This window comes from Hyperolius riggenbachi, chromosome 10 (assembly GCF_040937935.1).
Source record: "Hyperolius riggenbachi isolate aHypRig1 chromosome 10, aHypRig1.pri, whole genome shotgun sequence".
NCBI lineage: Eukaryota > Metazoa > Chordata > Amphibia > Anura > Hyperoliidae > Hyperolius > Hyperolius riggenbachi.
Window position 1 is genome coordinate 49,440,520 of NC_090655.1, and position 14,616 is coordinate 49,455,135.

The 14,616-nt window shown below is 47.3% G+C and overlaps 1 protein-coding gene across 1 annotated transcript in view; it reads right to left on the minus strand.

Moving 5' to 3' along the window:
- Positions 1 to 13,149, minus strand: part of GAPDH (glyceraldehyde-3-phosphate dehydrogenase) — a 29,357-nt gene extending 16,208 nt beyond the window's left edge. Inside the window, exons 1-4 of the mRNA XM_068258063.1 lie at positions 13,097 to 13,149; positions 12,939 to 12,991; positions 2,362 to 2,461; positions 525 to 631 (exon numbers count right to left, since the gene is read on the minus strand). Of these exons, the coding sequence (XP_068114164.1) occupies positions 525 to 631; positions 2,362 to 2,461; positions 12,939 to 12,961 (230 nt within the window). The 5' untranslated portion in view covers positions 12,962 to 12,991; positions 13,097 to 13,149. The remainder of the gene's footprint in view (positions 1 to 524; positions 632 to 2,361; positions 2,462 to 12,938; positions 12,992 to 13,096) is intronic.
- Between the last annotated feature and the right edge of the window lie 1,467 nt (positions 13,150 to 14,616).

Consider the following 14,616-nt stretch of genomic DNA (forward strand, 5'->3'; position numbering starts at 1 on the left):
CATTTATTCTTTACAAGCTATCAACTGATATGTTTATTTTGTGTGAAACGTTCATCTCTGGTTCCCTTTAAAGTAAAGCCAGCCCAATACAGACCAAAATGATTTCAGCCATCTCCCATCAAGAACGCATGCAAAGAGTTTGCCACAGCACAAAATTACTTTTTTCAGCGACATGAGCCATGGCTGGTATACATAGAGAACTGATAATCGCCCTAGTGCTGCTCATACACATCCAGCCACTCTTATCCCAACCCCTGTCTCAGGCAAGAGCTCAATTGTGAGACTGCAGCTAGTTACCCGAGTCAGGAGGCCTGAGGTCCCAGATTACAAAATACCACCTTATGTCCACCAGCTTCACAGTAAGGTCCCTGAACTAGGAGCTATACTAGCCACAGAGGAAAGAATGGCCTCACTGGGCACTGCAGGGAAAAATGACTGAACACCATAATGTCAATAAGCAGCAGAGTTCCCATAATCTTCCTCAACCCCCCCCCCCCCCCCCCCCCCATATAAACTCAACTCACTTGTGAGAAACGTTGATGGATTTGCCATTGATAATCAGATGCTTGCCATCGTGGCTCACATCCCCATTAAAGGGGCCGTGAGTGGAGTCATACTTGAACATGTATACCTGAGGAGGAATTTGAAAGAGTCAGATATTCATCACTGTGCAGCTTGACAGTATAGACATTCAATGCAACTGTCCACCCCTTCCTCTAGGATGGACGCACCTCTCCCCCATTAAATTCAATTACATTCAACATGACAGGCTAACTTTAAAGTGGACCTGAACTCTTGCACAGAACATAAGGAAACCAGAAAAGCACTGTGCATATAGAGTTTAGCCCAATTCCCCCTCATTTGTGTCTAATCACAAGCTGTAGTTTGATCTCTCCCCTGTGTCACCTGACTGCCACAGGAGATATGGTCATTTGAAAATACAGGATGGTAACAAGTCTGCTTCCATGAAAGCAGGAAGTAGAAACAGTGCAGATTTATTGCAGGATTTGTATCAGCTGTAACAAAGAAAGGTTTTTCTTTAAAGATTATGCTGTTGTGCATCTTTTACAGCAGAGAGTAAGTTCTGAGTTCAGGTCCGCTTTAAAAAAGGGACACTTAAAGCCAGAAAAAATATAAAATAAGTTTTACTCACCTGGGGCTTCTACCAGCCCCCTACAGCAGTCCTGTGCCCTCACAGCCACTCACTTATCCTCTGGTCTCCCGCTACCAGCTAGTTTCATTTTTGCCGACAGGCCCGTCAGGACAGTCCACGCGTATCTTTTTCTGCATTCCCGACTGTAATTAGTGCTATTGCAGGCCGCAACGCGTACAAAAATGCGCGTTGCTGCATTACGAACGCATAGCTATGCAGCAATGCGTATTTTTGTACGCTTTGCAACCCGCAATAGTGTTAGTCGGGAATGCGGAAAAAGCTACGCGTGGCCAGTCCTGACGGACCTGTCGGCAAAAGTGAAACTAGCTGGCAGTGGGGGACCAGAGGATTAGTGAGTGGCTGCGAGGGCACAGGACTGCTGCAGGGGGCTGGTAGAAGCCCCAGGTGAGTAAAACTCATTTTTCTGGCTTAAGGTTCACTTTAAGCTTAACCAAACCATGGCAAAGTTTTCCACCTGCACTGAATAGTTCCAGCAAAATCCTATCTAAGCTTTCTGCATTACAAAAATGTAGTAGTGTCAGAAGACACCATGGTGCTTTAGCAGTCCCAACTCCATGACCGTAATAAATGAAGCAAAGCGCCCTACACTAGCAGCTTATCGCTCCAGCAGAAGTGGCCAAGCTGGATCAGGTCTGCTCTACTGCACAGGTGTTGAGCAGACCTAAGTGGACTCAAGAGTCCAAGCGATAAGCTGCTAGAGTGCCTGTGTGAGTCACTGCATTGTTACCCTGTAGAGCCTCCAAGGGGACTCTACACCGGCTCAAGGTATTAGAGACAGGATTTACATAGTCCTGCCTCATGCAGTCACATGATGAACAATGCTTGGAGATTTAGTCTGGCATCTGCTTAGGGTAGACATGGCCACACCTGACTGACCAACCCACCAACCGAATTCAGGGCAGAAAGGCAGTAAGCTGCACTGCAGTGGCAAGCATGTTTGACCCTGTCAGGTATTCTGTTCACCACTTTCTATACAGTGTTTACTTATTCTCTTGAATACTAGGAATGGCCTTGCTCAATTCTGGATTTAAGGAGGAGTTCACGTAGCTCAACAGGGCTAGATTTGTACTTACCACCCAAGGCCCACTGTCACCAGCCACCCCCTGAACGGCATCTCAACCAACAACCCCCATTCAGTATAGGTAGCCAGATCCATCCCCTCCCCAGTAGAACCAGTGTCAACCTACCATGTAGGGCAGATCAATGAAGGGATCATTGATGTGTACAATAGTAACTTTTCCAGATAGAATTGCAGCACGGGTCACCAGACGGCCGATACGGCCAAATCTAAAAGAAAAAAAAGCCAAGTATAATTAACAGGAAGCAGTCCAGCCCAGAAGAGCTATAAAGTATAAACAGTTCCTGTCCAGGCATTACACAGACTATAATTAAAGGAATTCTGACCTGGCAGAACAGTTAATTATTCAGTAGAGAGAAATATGCAGCAAAATAAGAAAAATGCAGTAATGATATGAGGCCTGAAAGACACTACAAAGTGCTTTGTGGTCAGTGCTGGGTTTCGTTTCAGTTTGTTAAAGGGAACCTTAACTGAATGGGGGGGGTAAAGAGTTTAACCTACCTGTGGCTATTACCAGCCCCCTGCAGCAGTCCTGTGCCCTCGGAGCCGCTCTGGAATCCTCCGGTCCCCCACTGTCACTTAGTTTCGTTTTTGACGACTCAGTCGGCCGGCATGCGTATTGTTGGACGCATTCCCTACTGCAATTAACGCTGTTGCGGACCGCAACGCGTACAAAAATATGCGTTGCCACATTCCGAACACGTAGATATGCAGCAACGCGCATTTTTGTACGCGTTGTGGCCCGCACCAGCGCCAATTGCAGTAGGGAATGCGTCCAATACGCATGGTGGCCAGCCAACTGGTGAGTCGTCAAAAATGAAACTAAGCGACAGCGGGGGACCGGAGGATTCCAGAGCGGCTCTGAGAGCACAGGACTGCTGGTAATAGCCCAAGGTAATTAAAACTCTTTACTACCACCCCCCCCCGTTCAGTTAAGGTTCTCTTTAAAGACACTTCCACAGAGAAAAAAACAAAAAACAAATGCAGCGCTTGTTAGTAAAGTTTCAGGCAACACACACTACAGGCTCAAGGTGACAGCAATAAAGGGAGGCATCCACTGAGGCAAGAGACTTGTACTCTACTAGTAATTATGACCAGGAAAGTTAAGAAAATTGGGAATCTGACAAAGCATTCATGCATTTCACTTTTGTCAAAATCCAAGTTTAACTTACCCAATTTAAAATATACTGTACTTCATGCTTAAAAGGGACTCAGACGAAAACACAAGACCTACATACCTGCGGCTTCCTTCAGCCCCATCAGCATGGATCACTCCCACACCACCTCCATCCCCAGTACCGGGTCCCATCACTTCCACCGGACACGGGAAGTTTTCCACATGTGCAGGGACTCCCTCAGTCTTGCCAGGGCCTGCATTACGCATGCGCAGTTGAGGGAGCGCACTGTACTTGCATTGACTGGCTGAAGTGACAGGACCCGGTACTGGCGATTGAGGCGGCGGAGAGCGATTCATGCGGATGGGGCTGGAGGAAGCCCCAGGTATGTATACATCTATTATCGTCTGTCTTTTAAAGGGAACCAGAGGCGAAGGGTAGTTGAAAAAACCTGGGGCTTCCTCCAGCCCCACAAGTCTGGATTGCTCCCACGCCACCTTTGCTGCCTCCATCACCGTACCGGGTCCAGTCACTTCCGCCAGACGCGACCAGTTGTACGCATGCACAGGGGCTCCCTCTGGCTTTGTACACATGCGCCTGCATAGTACGGAGGGAGTGCACTGCGCTTGTGTTGACTGGCCAAAAAGATGGGACCCGGCACCGGCGGACAGAGGCAGCGGAGGACGGCGGCGTGGGAGCGATCCAGGCTGATGGGCCTGGAGGAAGCCCCAGGTATGTATAAATTTAGTGTCATCTTCGTCTCCAATCACTGCACTGTTGATAACTACTGTATACTTGTACACTCCTTATCTCCATTTGTACCCATTTCCATGCTATCTAAAAAATGACAGCTGTTGAGCATGTGTATGGGGCTTTAAGCTTGACTGAATGATCATGGCAAGTCCACCAGGAAATCGTGAAGCCAGTTACCTTTTCACTTAAGTAAGAGTAGTTCTGGCTTAAATATGTAGAAGGTAATAACCACCTCATATGGTAGCCATGGCTGCTGTCTGCAGGTTGTTGCCCACACAGCTCATACACTGCAATGAAGGCAAACTGCTGAATGCACACAGCAGTCAATTAGGATCTAGCAAGGTCATGTTTGGTTGGCTACTATGGTTACCATTATCCTCAGTGCAAATACATTAAAAGGTTTAACTGCCTATAGTGACCAGATTCAGCATGTGTGAACTTACCAGGTCTGTTTAGACCAACTGCAGCATTCTCATAGAAAAAAAAAAAAAAGAAAAAAAAAGACTGCTCTGGTGTGCACCTGTCGCAGCTTCCAGTGCAGTTTACTGTGGCTTAGGTCCTGTAATCTGTCTCCCCCTCATGCTGGTGTTCTGGCTTCTCTGCCTCCTAGCCTGATTCGCCTCCCAGTGCGCACACATACCTACTGTTCTCCAGCGACACCACACAGGACCGTACAGCTCCAGCTCTGGAGTAAGGGGTTATGCTGGGTACACACTGTGGGGGTGGGGATGGGGATCCCAGGGACTTCAGAGGAATGCATCTGAGTTATAATTGATTTACAGCCGGGGGCTGCTAAACAGCTCTGTTTCTGAAGTGGTGATGCCTGTCTTGTCCTGGCCTTACTTTCAAACTGCTCTCCAGGTAATGAAATGGGCGGGTTTCTCCTCCACACTGTTCTTTGCCATAGTGGTCTCACCTACTCTGCTTTATTACAACATAACTTCTTATATTTACTTAGTGAGGCTGGATCACCATTTACTGTTCATTAATTTCATTGTCCTCTGCAAAACACCAGCAAACTGATTATTTAAGCGGATTGTGGTTAGTGGAAAAGGGACCTAATGCTCCATCCGTGTACTGTGCATGGGGATGGGAAGGAAATGTTACATCTGGCTACTTTGATTTGGGTACTACCAACAGTTGAGGTGGGGCTAGGGGGAAGGCATACTGGCTATGTAGAGCTGGGGTGGGTGAGAGGGGACGAAGTAGTGCTTGATTTTTTGGGGGCCCCAAGCAAAATTTTGCTATGAGGCCCCATGATTTCTAGCTACGCCCCTGCACCAAACTGTTAGTACACTACTTAATCAGCTAGACTACTAGGATGAGAGTCCTTCCTTAAGGTCTGAGACTCGGCAGTGGCCTGTCAGTCACTGTTTAGCCAGTCAAAAAGCCTGAAACTAGGCACAATCTTTATTGGCTAGGATTAACAGCTTCACAATGTTACTGCAGTAACATTTAAAAAAATATGCCATTGTCTGACAATGCATTTTTGTAAATGTTACTGTACATTGTAAATTTAGTACTAAAGCAGCTTGATTTGAAGAAAATTGTGAATCGAATCGATATCGCAATTTGACAGAAATCGTACAATTCAATCTTTTCCTAAAATCGTTCAGGCCTAGTGTCTAGTACATAAAAGGTATTACTTTTACAAGACTTTCTACCTACATGGTGTAGAATACACAACCCCTTCCTGCACCTTGTATTCCCAAAATAAAAATTGCAATGCCTAGGACACAGCCCATACCTCTCCAATGCTGCCGCCATTTGTGACACTTCCCCAAGTAATGCTAGTATAGTGTCTTGAGACACACCTTGCCCTCTACAGAAGAGCTTCCCAACACAATGCACAAGAGCCCACCAACAGAAGGAAAGTGTTGGGCATCTCCAGCCCCCCCCCCCCCCCAGCACAGGATTAAATGACTTCTTGGAAGCAGCAAGAGTTGAGGCGTGACATGGCATGAAATCTGGGCCTGTTAGGGCAATTGAAGATTAGAGGTGACACCCCCCCCCCCCCCCCCAAAAAAAAAAAACACACGACTTTAGAAGGTGCACAGGGAAGTGGATTACTCATCATACCACAGTGCAGGGTTGGATTTTTGGGAAGGCCACAGCCTAGGGTGATGAAATCAGATAAGATAAGGGCAGCAGGACTTGGAGAGAGAAGTCATATGTCAGAGTACATCTTTTCTGGTCCTGCAGCGCAGCCAGTGTCCTGCACTAATAGATGAATTCCAGAGTTCCCCCATACCTGCTTCTCACTCCCTGATGTGTTATGACAATCAGCATCTGCTGTCACCCGATGATCCATTCCTCTGTATGGCGGACATACAAGTCGATGTGAGAAATACCGTACCAGGAATTTACATTACAAAGCAGATAGAACTAAGTTCTGCTGAGTTTTAATGCAGGCATTCAATCAGTGAGCTCTGTTAGTTTCTTCACCTCTTTCACAGCTGTCAGACTGACCCCAGCAGCTGTTACTTTAACCCCAATTTATGACTTTCCAAGCTAGCAGTGATCTCTTCTCTGCTTCAGTTAACCCTTTCCTGACTCACTTTGTCCTTAAAGTGAACCCCCGGACTAAAAATCTACTCAGCAGAACTGAAAATGCTTGGTGTTTAACATTTTCACAGCATCAGAACTTTGATGGGTGGAGCTTAGCTAAAAATTATGCTTTGGTGAGAAAAAAAAAAAGAAAAAAAAAAAGCACTGCCCAGGCGTTTTCCCTGATGCTGTGCAAAGCATAATTGGATTTCCTATGTTATTCATGTTGCCTAGCAACTGGGAGAGGTGATCAGCACAAAGGACAGTTGGAACAGTGTCTCATGCTCCCTGTAACCTATCAACCAAAAAGATGGCTGCCCTCATGAAAACAAACATTAGCCTGTTCTTTTAAAACAGGGTGGGTAAGAGATTATTTTATCTATGTTAACATAACTAATGTAAATGACAGTATGTAGGCTTTAGTTCCTCTTTAAGCTCCTACCATCTATGAGAACTGTAGCAATAAAAATTCTGTTTGCTTTCATTGCCAAACTGTCACTTTAAAGGACACCTGAGCTGTTACTACCTCTATGCTAATCAGGGCTGTGGAGTCTGCACAAAAATCCGACTTTGAAGTTTAGGGTTCCACCGGCTCCTCCAATTTGCATATTACAATCTTATTGATTAAAAGTATGCACTATAAAATGCATCTCTTAACTGCCAACACTTAGGAAGACAACTGAAGTGATAGGGATATGGAGGCTGCCATATTTATTCCCTTTTAAACAATACCAGTTACCTGGCTATTTGGCTGATCTTCTGCCTCTAATACTCTTAGTCAGACTAAAACTAGTCCTTGGTAAGAGTACTTGAAGGTACAGACAGGAACCCCGGACATCCATAAACCTCCCAGATGTGCATGTCACTGTTAACCACTACCATTCCTCTCAAGCCTGCTGTGAGGTTTTGGATGTGGGGAGTGAAGGAGAGTGCAGAGTCCAGGGTGACACCCAAAGTCCTGCAACTTCCAACTTCGTAACATCTGTAAGATTCACCCTTTCCTGACCTCTGCCACCACCAAACTCATTACCCATGACCTCATAATTTCCTGCCTTGACTACTGCAATGCCCTGCTGTCTGGTCTCCTTATGACCCGAAAAGCCCCACTGCAGTCCATCATGAATGTGGCAGCCAGAATTCTCCACTGCTCCCATCGCTCCACCACGGCAGATCCCCTCCTAGAATCCCTCCACTGGCTTCCTATCCAGTCAAGAATCAGATTCAAGATACTGTTATCTACAAATCTGTCCACCCTACATTTCCAATCTTACTCAGCAGTGTTCTCCCCAAAGCCATTTACCAGGGCGCGCCGCCCGGCTGATCTCCTCTGAGCGCCCGGGTAAATTAGCCCTGCTCTTTGCATTTCTTAGTGATCAGCGTCGGCCGTATCAGTGCAGCCAGCCGCTGTCACTCAGAGACGCTATCTCCACCCTCAGCTCCCGGCAGTTGTGTGGAGGGGTGGGGGAATGCAGGAAACGTCACACAGCTCCTATGAGCTCTGAAGAGAGGAAGCACGGCTCTGAATGTTCAGCCAGACGCTGCCCCCCTGCTCACAGCTCAAATGAGAGAGCACACAGCTCTGATCTTTGTGGAATGTTTTGCCAGAAGCTGTCCTCTCCCTATGCTGGTCCATGATTATCCTGTCCTGCCGCTGCTTTTCCCAGCCCTGATTAATGTCAGAAGTGTCACTGGTGTAAAAGAGCTGCAGCTTGGGGGGGGAGAGGAGAGTGAGCCTGTGTGCAGATGGCCACCACCCAGGGCAACTGCAGACAGAGACAGGGTGATTAGTGAGACACCCTGGCCCCTTTACAGCCACCGCCAACAATTTCCTGTGTGACTGACAGTGTCACATTAGAAACTGCAGCCAGGTTCAATCTGCAGTTTTTAAAGTGAAAACAACAATATTCCCCCCCATGTTTCCTATATATATATATATATAGGTGGTGTAAGTGGGGATATCTGGGGGGGAGGGGTAATGCACATGCAATTTCCCACCTAATGCCACCCAGCATAACATTCCCCACCCGGCTACTTTTTCATACCACCCGGCTGGAAAAAATTTCTGGGGAGAACACTGCAGAGGTATACACCTAGCTGCTCACTCGGCTCTTCCAATGAACTTCGCTTAACTGCCCCCCCGCATCACCCAGTGCCATGCACGCCTCCAGGACCTCAAGAGCTGCTCCAACACTATGAAACTCCCTACCTCCACCCATTAGGGCAGCCCCCTCCTTCAACATCTTCAAGAAAGCCCTCAAAACTCACCTTTTCACTCTGGGCTACTACCCCTCACAAGTGCTCTAAACCCACAGCTGACCTCTGGTCCCCTACCTTCCCTCTCCCTCTAGATTGTAAGCCTTTGGGCAGGGTCCTTGTGTGCTACCTGATCATGCACCTCCATTACTGTGAACCCATGCTATGCATCTGAGTGTACCCAACTTGCCTAATCTCCATGCTACCATCCATTGACTGACTAAGCATTACCTTGTACTCATACTGTGCGATCTGGTTTTTCTTGTATTCAGTCATATTGCTGTATGTTACCCCTGAATATTGTATGTATCCCCATTTATTGCCCAGCGCTGCGTAATATGTAGGCGCTTTATAATACACTAAATAAATAATAAAGATCAGGCCCTAGGCAATGTAACTGGGTACATGTAAGAGTGATGTGCAGGTACTCTGCAGGAGAATGAAGTGATTCATCCTCCATTGCACATTCATGCACAACCAGGTTTATGGGTGATAGACAACACCTCTGTGTTCAATGTGCACAACATTCTCAGTGGATTCCCTGCGGTTCTGTGGGGAGTGCATATGTAGAGTGTAGTACTACTGTACTGTAAACCTGGGACAGATTAAATTAGAGTTTTATACATACCTGAGGCTTCCTCCAGCCCCCTTCAGGCCAATTAGTCTGGCTGTCCACCTGGATCTTCTGCTATGGGTCCAGGTACTTGAGCCTGTCAGGCGTAGTGTGCATGCACACTCCGCCGCACTATTGCACAGGTGCAGAATGCTCCTGGCTGTGGAAGCGGCACATGGCCGGACTGCACCGATTGGCTGAATTACCAGGACTCAGCAGAAGATCTAGGTGGAGGACAGCAAGAGACGGATTAGCCTGAAGGGGCTAGAGGAAGCCCCAGGTATGTATACATTTAAAAAAAAAACAAAAAACCCTTCATCCGTCGCAGGTACCCTTTAATTCGTAGTCACCAAACGTTAAAATTAAATTTTGATTACATGAACAGAGTGTATACATTTGCATAAACCAGCATAAATGCGTAATTATTAACGTCTCATTGACCATCTGTTAGAGACACAGCTACACATCAGGCTTTATTCTTACAGCATAGATATTTTGTATATACAAAAGTTTCCTGTGTACACATATATACAGTCGCAATCAGATATGTATAGCTGACTTTAACACAGGGACTGCAGCACAACTATTTTTAATTGGTTTATTTCATTGCATAGAGTACACCATCATATGTACATTCAGCATTAAAAAGAGATGCATTGATTTTTCAGCAAATATAAATAAATGTCGTTCAGATGCTTTAAAGTGGAGCTGAACTCTTGCACAGGACAGAAGGAAAACAGAAATGTACTCTATATTTAGAGAGCCTGTCTAATTCCCCCTCATCTGTGTCTAATCACAAGTTGTAATTTGATTTCTACACTGTCACCTGACTGCCACAACATCCAAGCTCATTTGAAAGCACAGAATGTTAGCAATATGTCTGCTTCCATGAAAGCAGGAAGTAGACACTGCAGATTTTTTGCAGGATTTGTATCAGCTGTAACAAAGAAAGGTTTTTTTTTTTAAAGGTTATGTTGCATATCTTGTAGAGCAGAGAGGAAGTTCTGAATTCAGGTCCACTAATAACAGAACATCCAAAGTGGGTCTTGACAGGAGGTTTGCTACTTACCTGTTCTGGATGGGCTTCTCTCCATCGCACTGCCCTGCCACCTGTTTGTGGCTCTGACTGCAGCCAGTCACACACAGAGGACAAAGAAGCAGTGCATGCTCTGGCCACTCGCACTCCCTGTAATTTCTGGCTCCTGCCCAGATGTGCACAGCAACCGAGGCCGGTACAGTGTTATGCATTCTTGACAAGTACCGGCCATACATCAGCATCATTTCTCAAGTATGCATGCCCAGAACACTATCAGCTGCTGTGCACATTCGGGCAGGAGCTCAAATTACAGGAATTATTTGTTGAATGGCAAGCAGAGCAGCACAACTGAATTGAGCCTATTCAAACCAGTGATCCCTAGTCAGTGTTGGACAGAATATTTTTTGTGGTGTGATGGGGGGGGGTGGGGCATTTGGTGAAAGCAGGCCTAGGGCACTGGAAAGTACAAATCCAGCCCTGCAACAGTATGATGTCTGGCAGCCTCTGGCATGCGTCTGCAGTGCTTGCTCAGCATGGAGGCATGAAGAGGACAAACCCTCCAGCATCAACTTTCCCACAGACCCAAGAACAACATGTTATTACAGACTGCGCATGCCAGTGCAATGCCCTGAAGGCCTGACCTACCCACCAGCAAGCAAGGAGCAAAGTTCACAGCTGAGTGTGCAGATTACAGATAAACAGGAAGCCTTGCTGCTGACGGGACTGGAAGAGGCTGGATGGATAAAGTCCAGGTACAGTGCAGCCATCTCTAGGGTCCTGTGTCCTCTGGCAAGCTGCAGCTCCTGTCACTGAAGAGGACAGGGCCTCACAGCCAAATCACACACCCCAGTAACCAGGATAAGGCAGCCCCCTCCTATCTCAGGCAGCTGGCATTCCAGCTATAAATAGGAGACCTACTTTACACTGCAAGGAAAGGTCAGCAGAAAGAAGGGGGGGGGGGGCAGACAGAGGACACTGCTATGGGCAGATGTCATTTTGTTTTTTTATTCCAATCTCTACAGTAACATCTACAGACTAATCAGATCGCCAGCGCTTAGCATCTACATGCCTTAGGGATCCCTCCCTCCTCCCCAAGCTAAGTACGTGCAGCCAGAGCACAAGAGGCGGACGTGAGTCAGCCTCTGCCTCCTTGTGAAAGTATGACTGATTCCGTAACTGAAAAGGAGGTGGGGAATTGCACTGAGCTCACTGCCGTCACAGACACACCCCTGCATGAAGCAGGTATGATGCAAAGCAGCAGAGGGACCACAAAGCCTTACAGAGACAGCACGACCCAGATGAGACTGACCTTCAGTTGTCCTTGTAGTTCACCAGCTGGTGGGGGAGGGGGGCTGCACATCCCAGCACAGTGGAGGAGGTGGTGGTGGTATGGATGAAACTGCAAATGCAGAGGGGTGTGACTCAACTATATGAAAAAGGACTACTGCATGGCTGCTGAAGGGGGCTGAACAGGCAGCCATCTTGTGAAGATTACAGAGGCATTGGACCAATAGCCCCAAATGTATATCAATCCACCTTATATTGTCTACACAGAATTATGCAATATGGGCACAGCAAGCAAACAGGCATCAGTCAAAGGGAGAGGGAGGGGTTAGAGGTAAAAAGCTAACACAGGAGAAGGCCAAGTCCCACCAGTATTACACAAATAGAGGCAGAGAACCACCAGTATGAGATGGAGGAGCCCAGGATCCATCAATCAGTATAACATAGACCATTATGACACATGAGCCCAGATACCATCAGTATAGCAAAGACCCCCCAGAAGCCACATTGCAATAGGGGGCATAGAGGTTATGACACACCATGGCTCCTAGACCGAGGCACTCCATCTTATTACCTTTTCATTGGTGCAACACCTCTAGATGTGCATTGCATAGTGGTATTCCTCAAACTCTTCCCTTACTCTAATTATACTGACAGCATAGCTCCCCCTGGTACATTTTGGTGCTCAATAGCACTAGTGCTTGGGGACCCAAGCTCCTTAGTTACACCACTGCCCACCAGTATGAGACAGAGGAGACTAGGATTCACTAGTATAGCAAAGATCAGGTTGCCTTACTCATGCAATCACCTTTCTCAACAGCAAGTTAAAGAAAAAAACCTTCAATCAGAACACTTCTATAGCATTATAGAATGGCAGATAACCCAGAACTTGCAGCAGCTCATCATTGTCAATTGCCATGTGGCATTAGTGTGCCAGCCATAGGAACCTTTCCAATCAATGAGGAATCACTTAATGCATCATTGCACAATACGGACTCTAGGATATACATTTCTATCACTTATGCTTAATTAACTGTCGTGCTATGGGTACCACAGGGGATACCACACCCACCGGGCACACTCACCCATTGACGCCTGCATTAACCATGATGATTTTTGCCTGTAGTTTCTGTTCTTCCTTAGGGGAAAGATGAAAATGACATGTTTAGCAAGTTCCAGCATTGGAAGTCACGCCACGCATTCCCAAGGCAAGTCTATAACCCAGAACTCAGTATCTACTCACCCGCCTCTCTCACTGTCCTGCTGCAGAGTGCTGAGAACACGCCGGACTCGCCTTATGTACGCGCCGCGCTGCACCACACCCACCAACAGCTAGCGGCCAATCCCTGGTCTCCTGTCACTCTCAGCTTCTGACATGTGACATCAGAGCTACGTGCCGCCGTACGACTGCCGAGCACTGCCCTCTACCGGTGGCCGATGTCAGTGCGCTTTAGCAAAGGTTCCGCCCACTCTTGCTGCTTGTCTGCCGTGATTGTGGAGGAAGGGTGCTAAGTATTCCAGTATATTGAGGGGTCCCGGTCCCCAATTTATATATTATAGTGTATTTATTTACATGTAATATCTATCCATCTTTGCTGTACCGTTTGTAATTTCCCCTGTACAAAGGTCTTATCTAATGAATACTATGCCCTGGCTGTAGGAAGGTCTATGCCATGGTATGTATACTGTATGTAATGTCACCCTGTACAGGGGTCAGTGTTGTAACTATAACAGGGGGTCCCCAAACGTTTTGAGTCAAGGGCCAGGTCAACATACTTCAGACTGCTGGGGGGCCGGAACATACATAAAATGATGTAGAAGTCTTGACGGCCAGACAGTGAAGCATACCCAGGTGACAACCTGCAGTCCAATTGGACAACAGTGTCACCTGATGTGGAATTCTATTGGAAACCAGCAAATTACTGGTTTCTGGCTTCATTCTATATGTGGACCACCAATATTTGAAGATGTAGATGACTGCATCTATAATACATTTTGTGTGTAGGGGGCCGGTAAAAAAGCCTCAGGGGGCCACATTCGGCCCGCGGGCCTTAGTTTGTGGACCACTGACCTATAGCGGAGGCTCTGCAGCTGCTAAGAGACCAGAGGGAACCTGTCTTTTTACTCTGGCTTTCCCTCCAATACTGCCCAGGTAATAGCCTAGGAATAATCAATGAGATTCAAATAATTCTGAGTTGATGCAGGAGAGCTAGTGTGCTTAAAGGGACCCTGAGATGGCATGTGTGGGCCTTTTTTTACTTAAAGGGCCCTGGGGCAAACCATAGCATTGGGGCCCCCAGCGCAAAGCTTCCGCTCCCCACCCCGTGCTATTACCCCTCTGCTCCCCGGGGCCCTGCAAGCAGCCATAAATACCTATTAGGCCCATTCTATGACCCGGCACGTCATTTGTAAACACACGCTGGGTCATAGAGTGAGACAGCGTGTCTCAGAGTACAGCTGCTGCCGTCCGCTCACCCGCCGATACTTACAGTTAATTATGGCTGCCATAGCTGCCGGGGAGCGGGGAGATCAGGCAGAATGGAGCAGGGTCGGCGCTGCGGGGGCCTCAGCAGAGGTTGGGGCCTCGGGGAAAATGCTCCCTTTGCCTCTATGGTAGAGGCAAAGCCCCATGAGGTGCTTGGAGTCCCTCTCCAGCCACTCCGTTCTGTCTAAAATCATCCTGGGAATTCGGGCAGTTGTTGCATGAGTGGCCTGGCCGTGCGTGTGGCTCTGCCGTGCTACTATTCTGGGAGCAAGATGGGG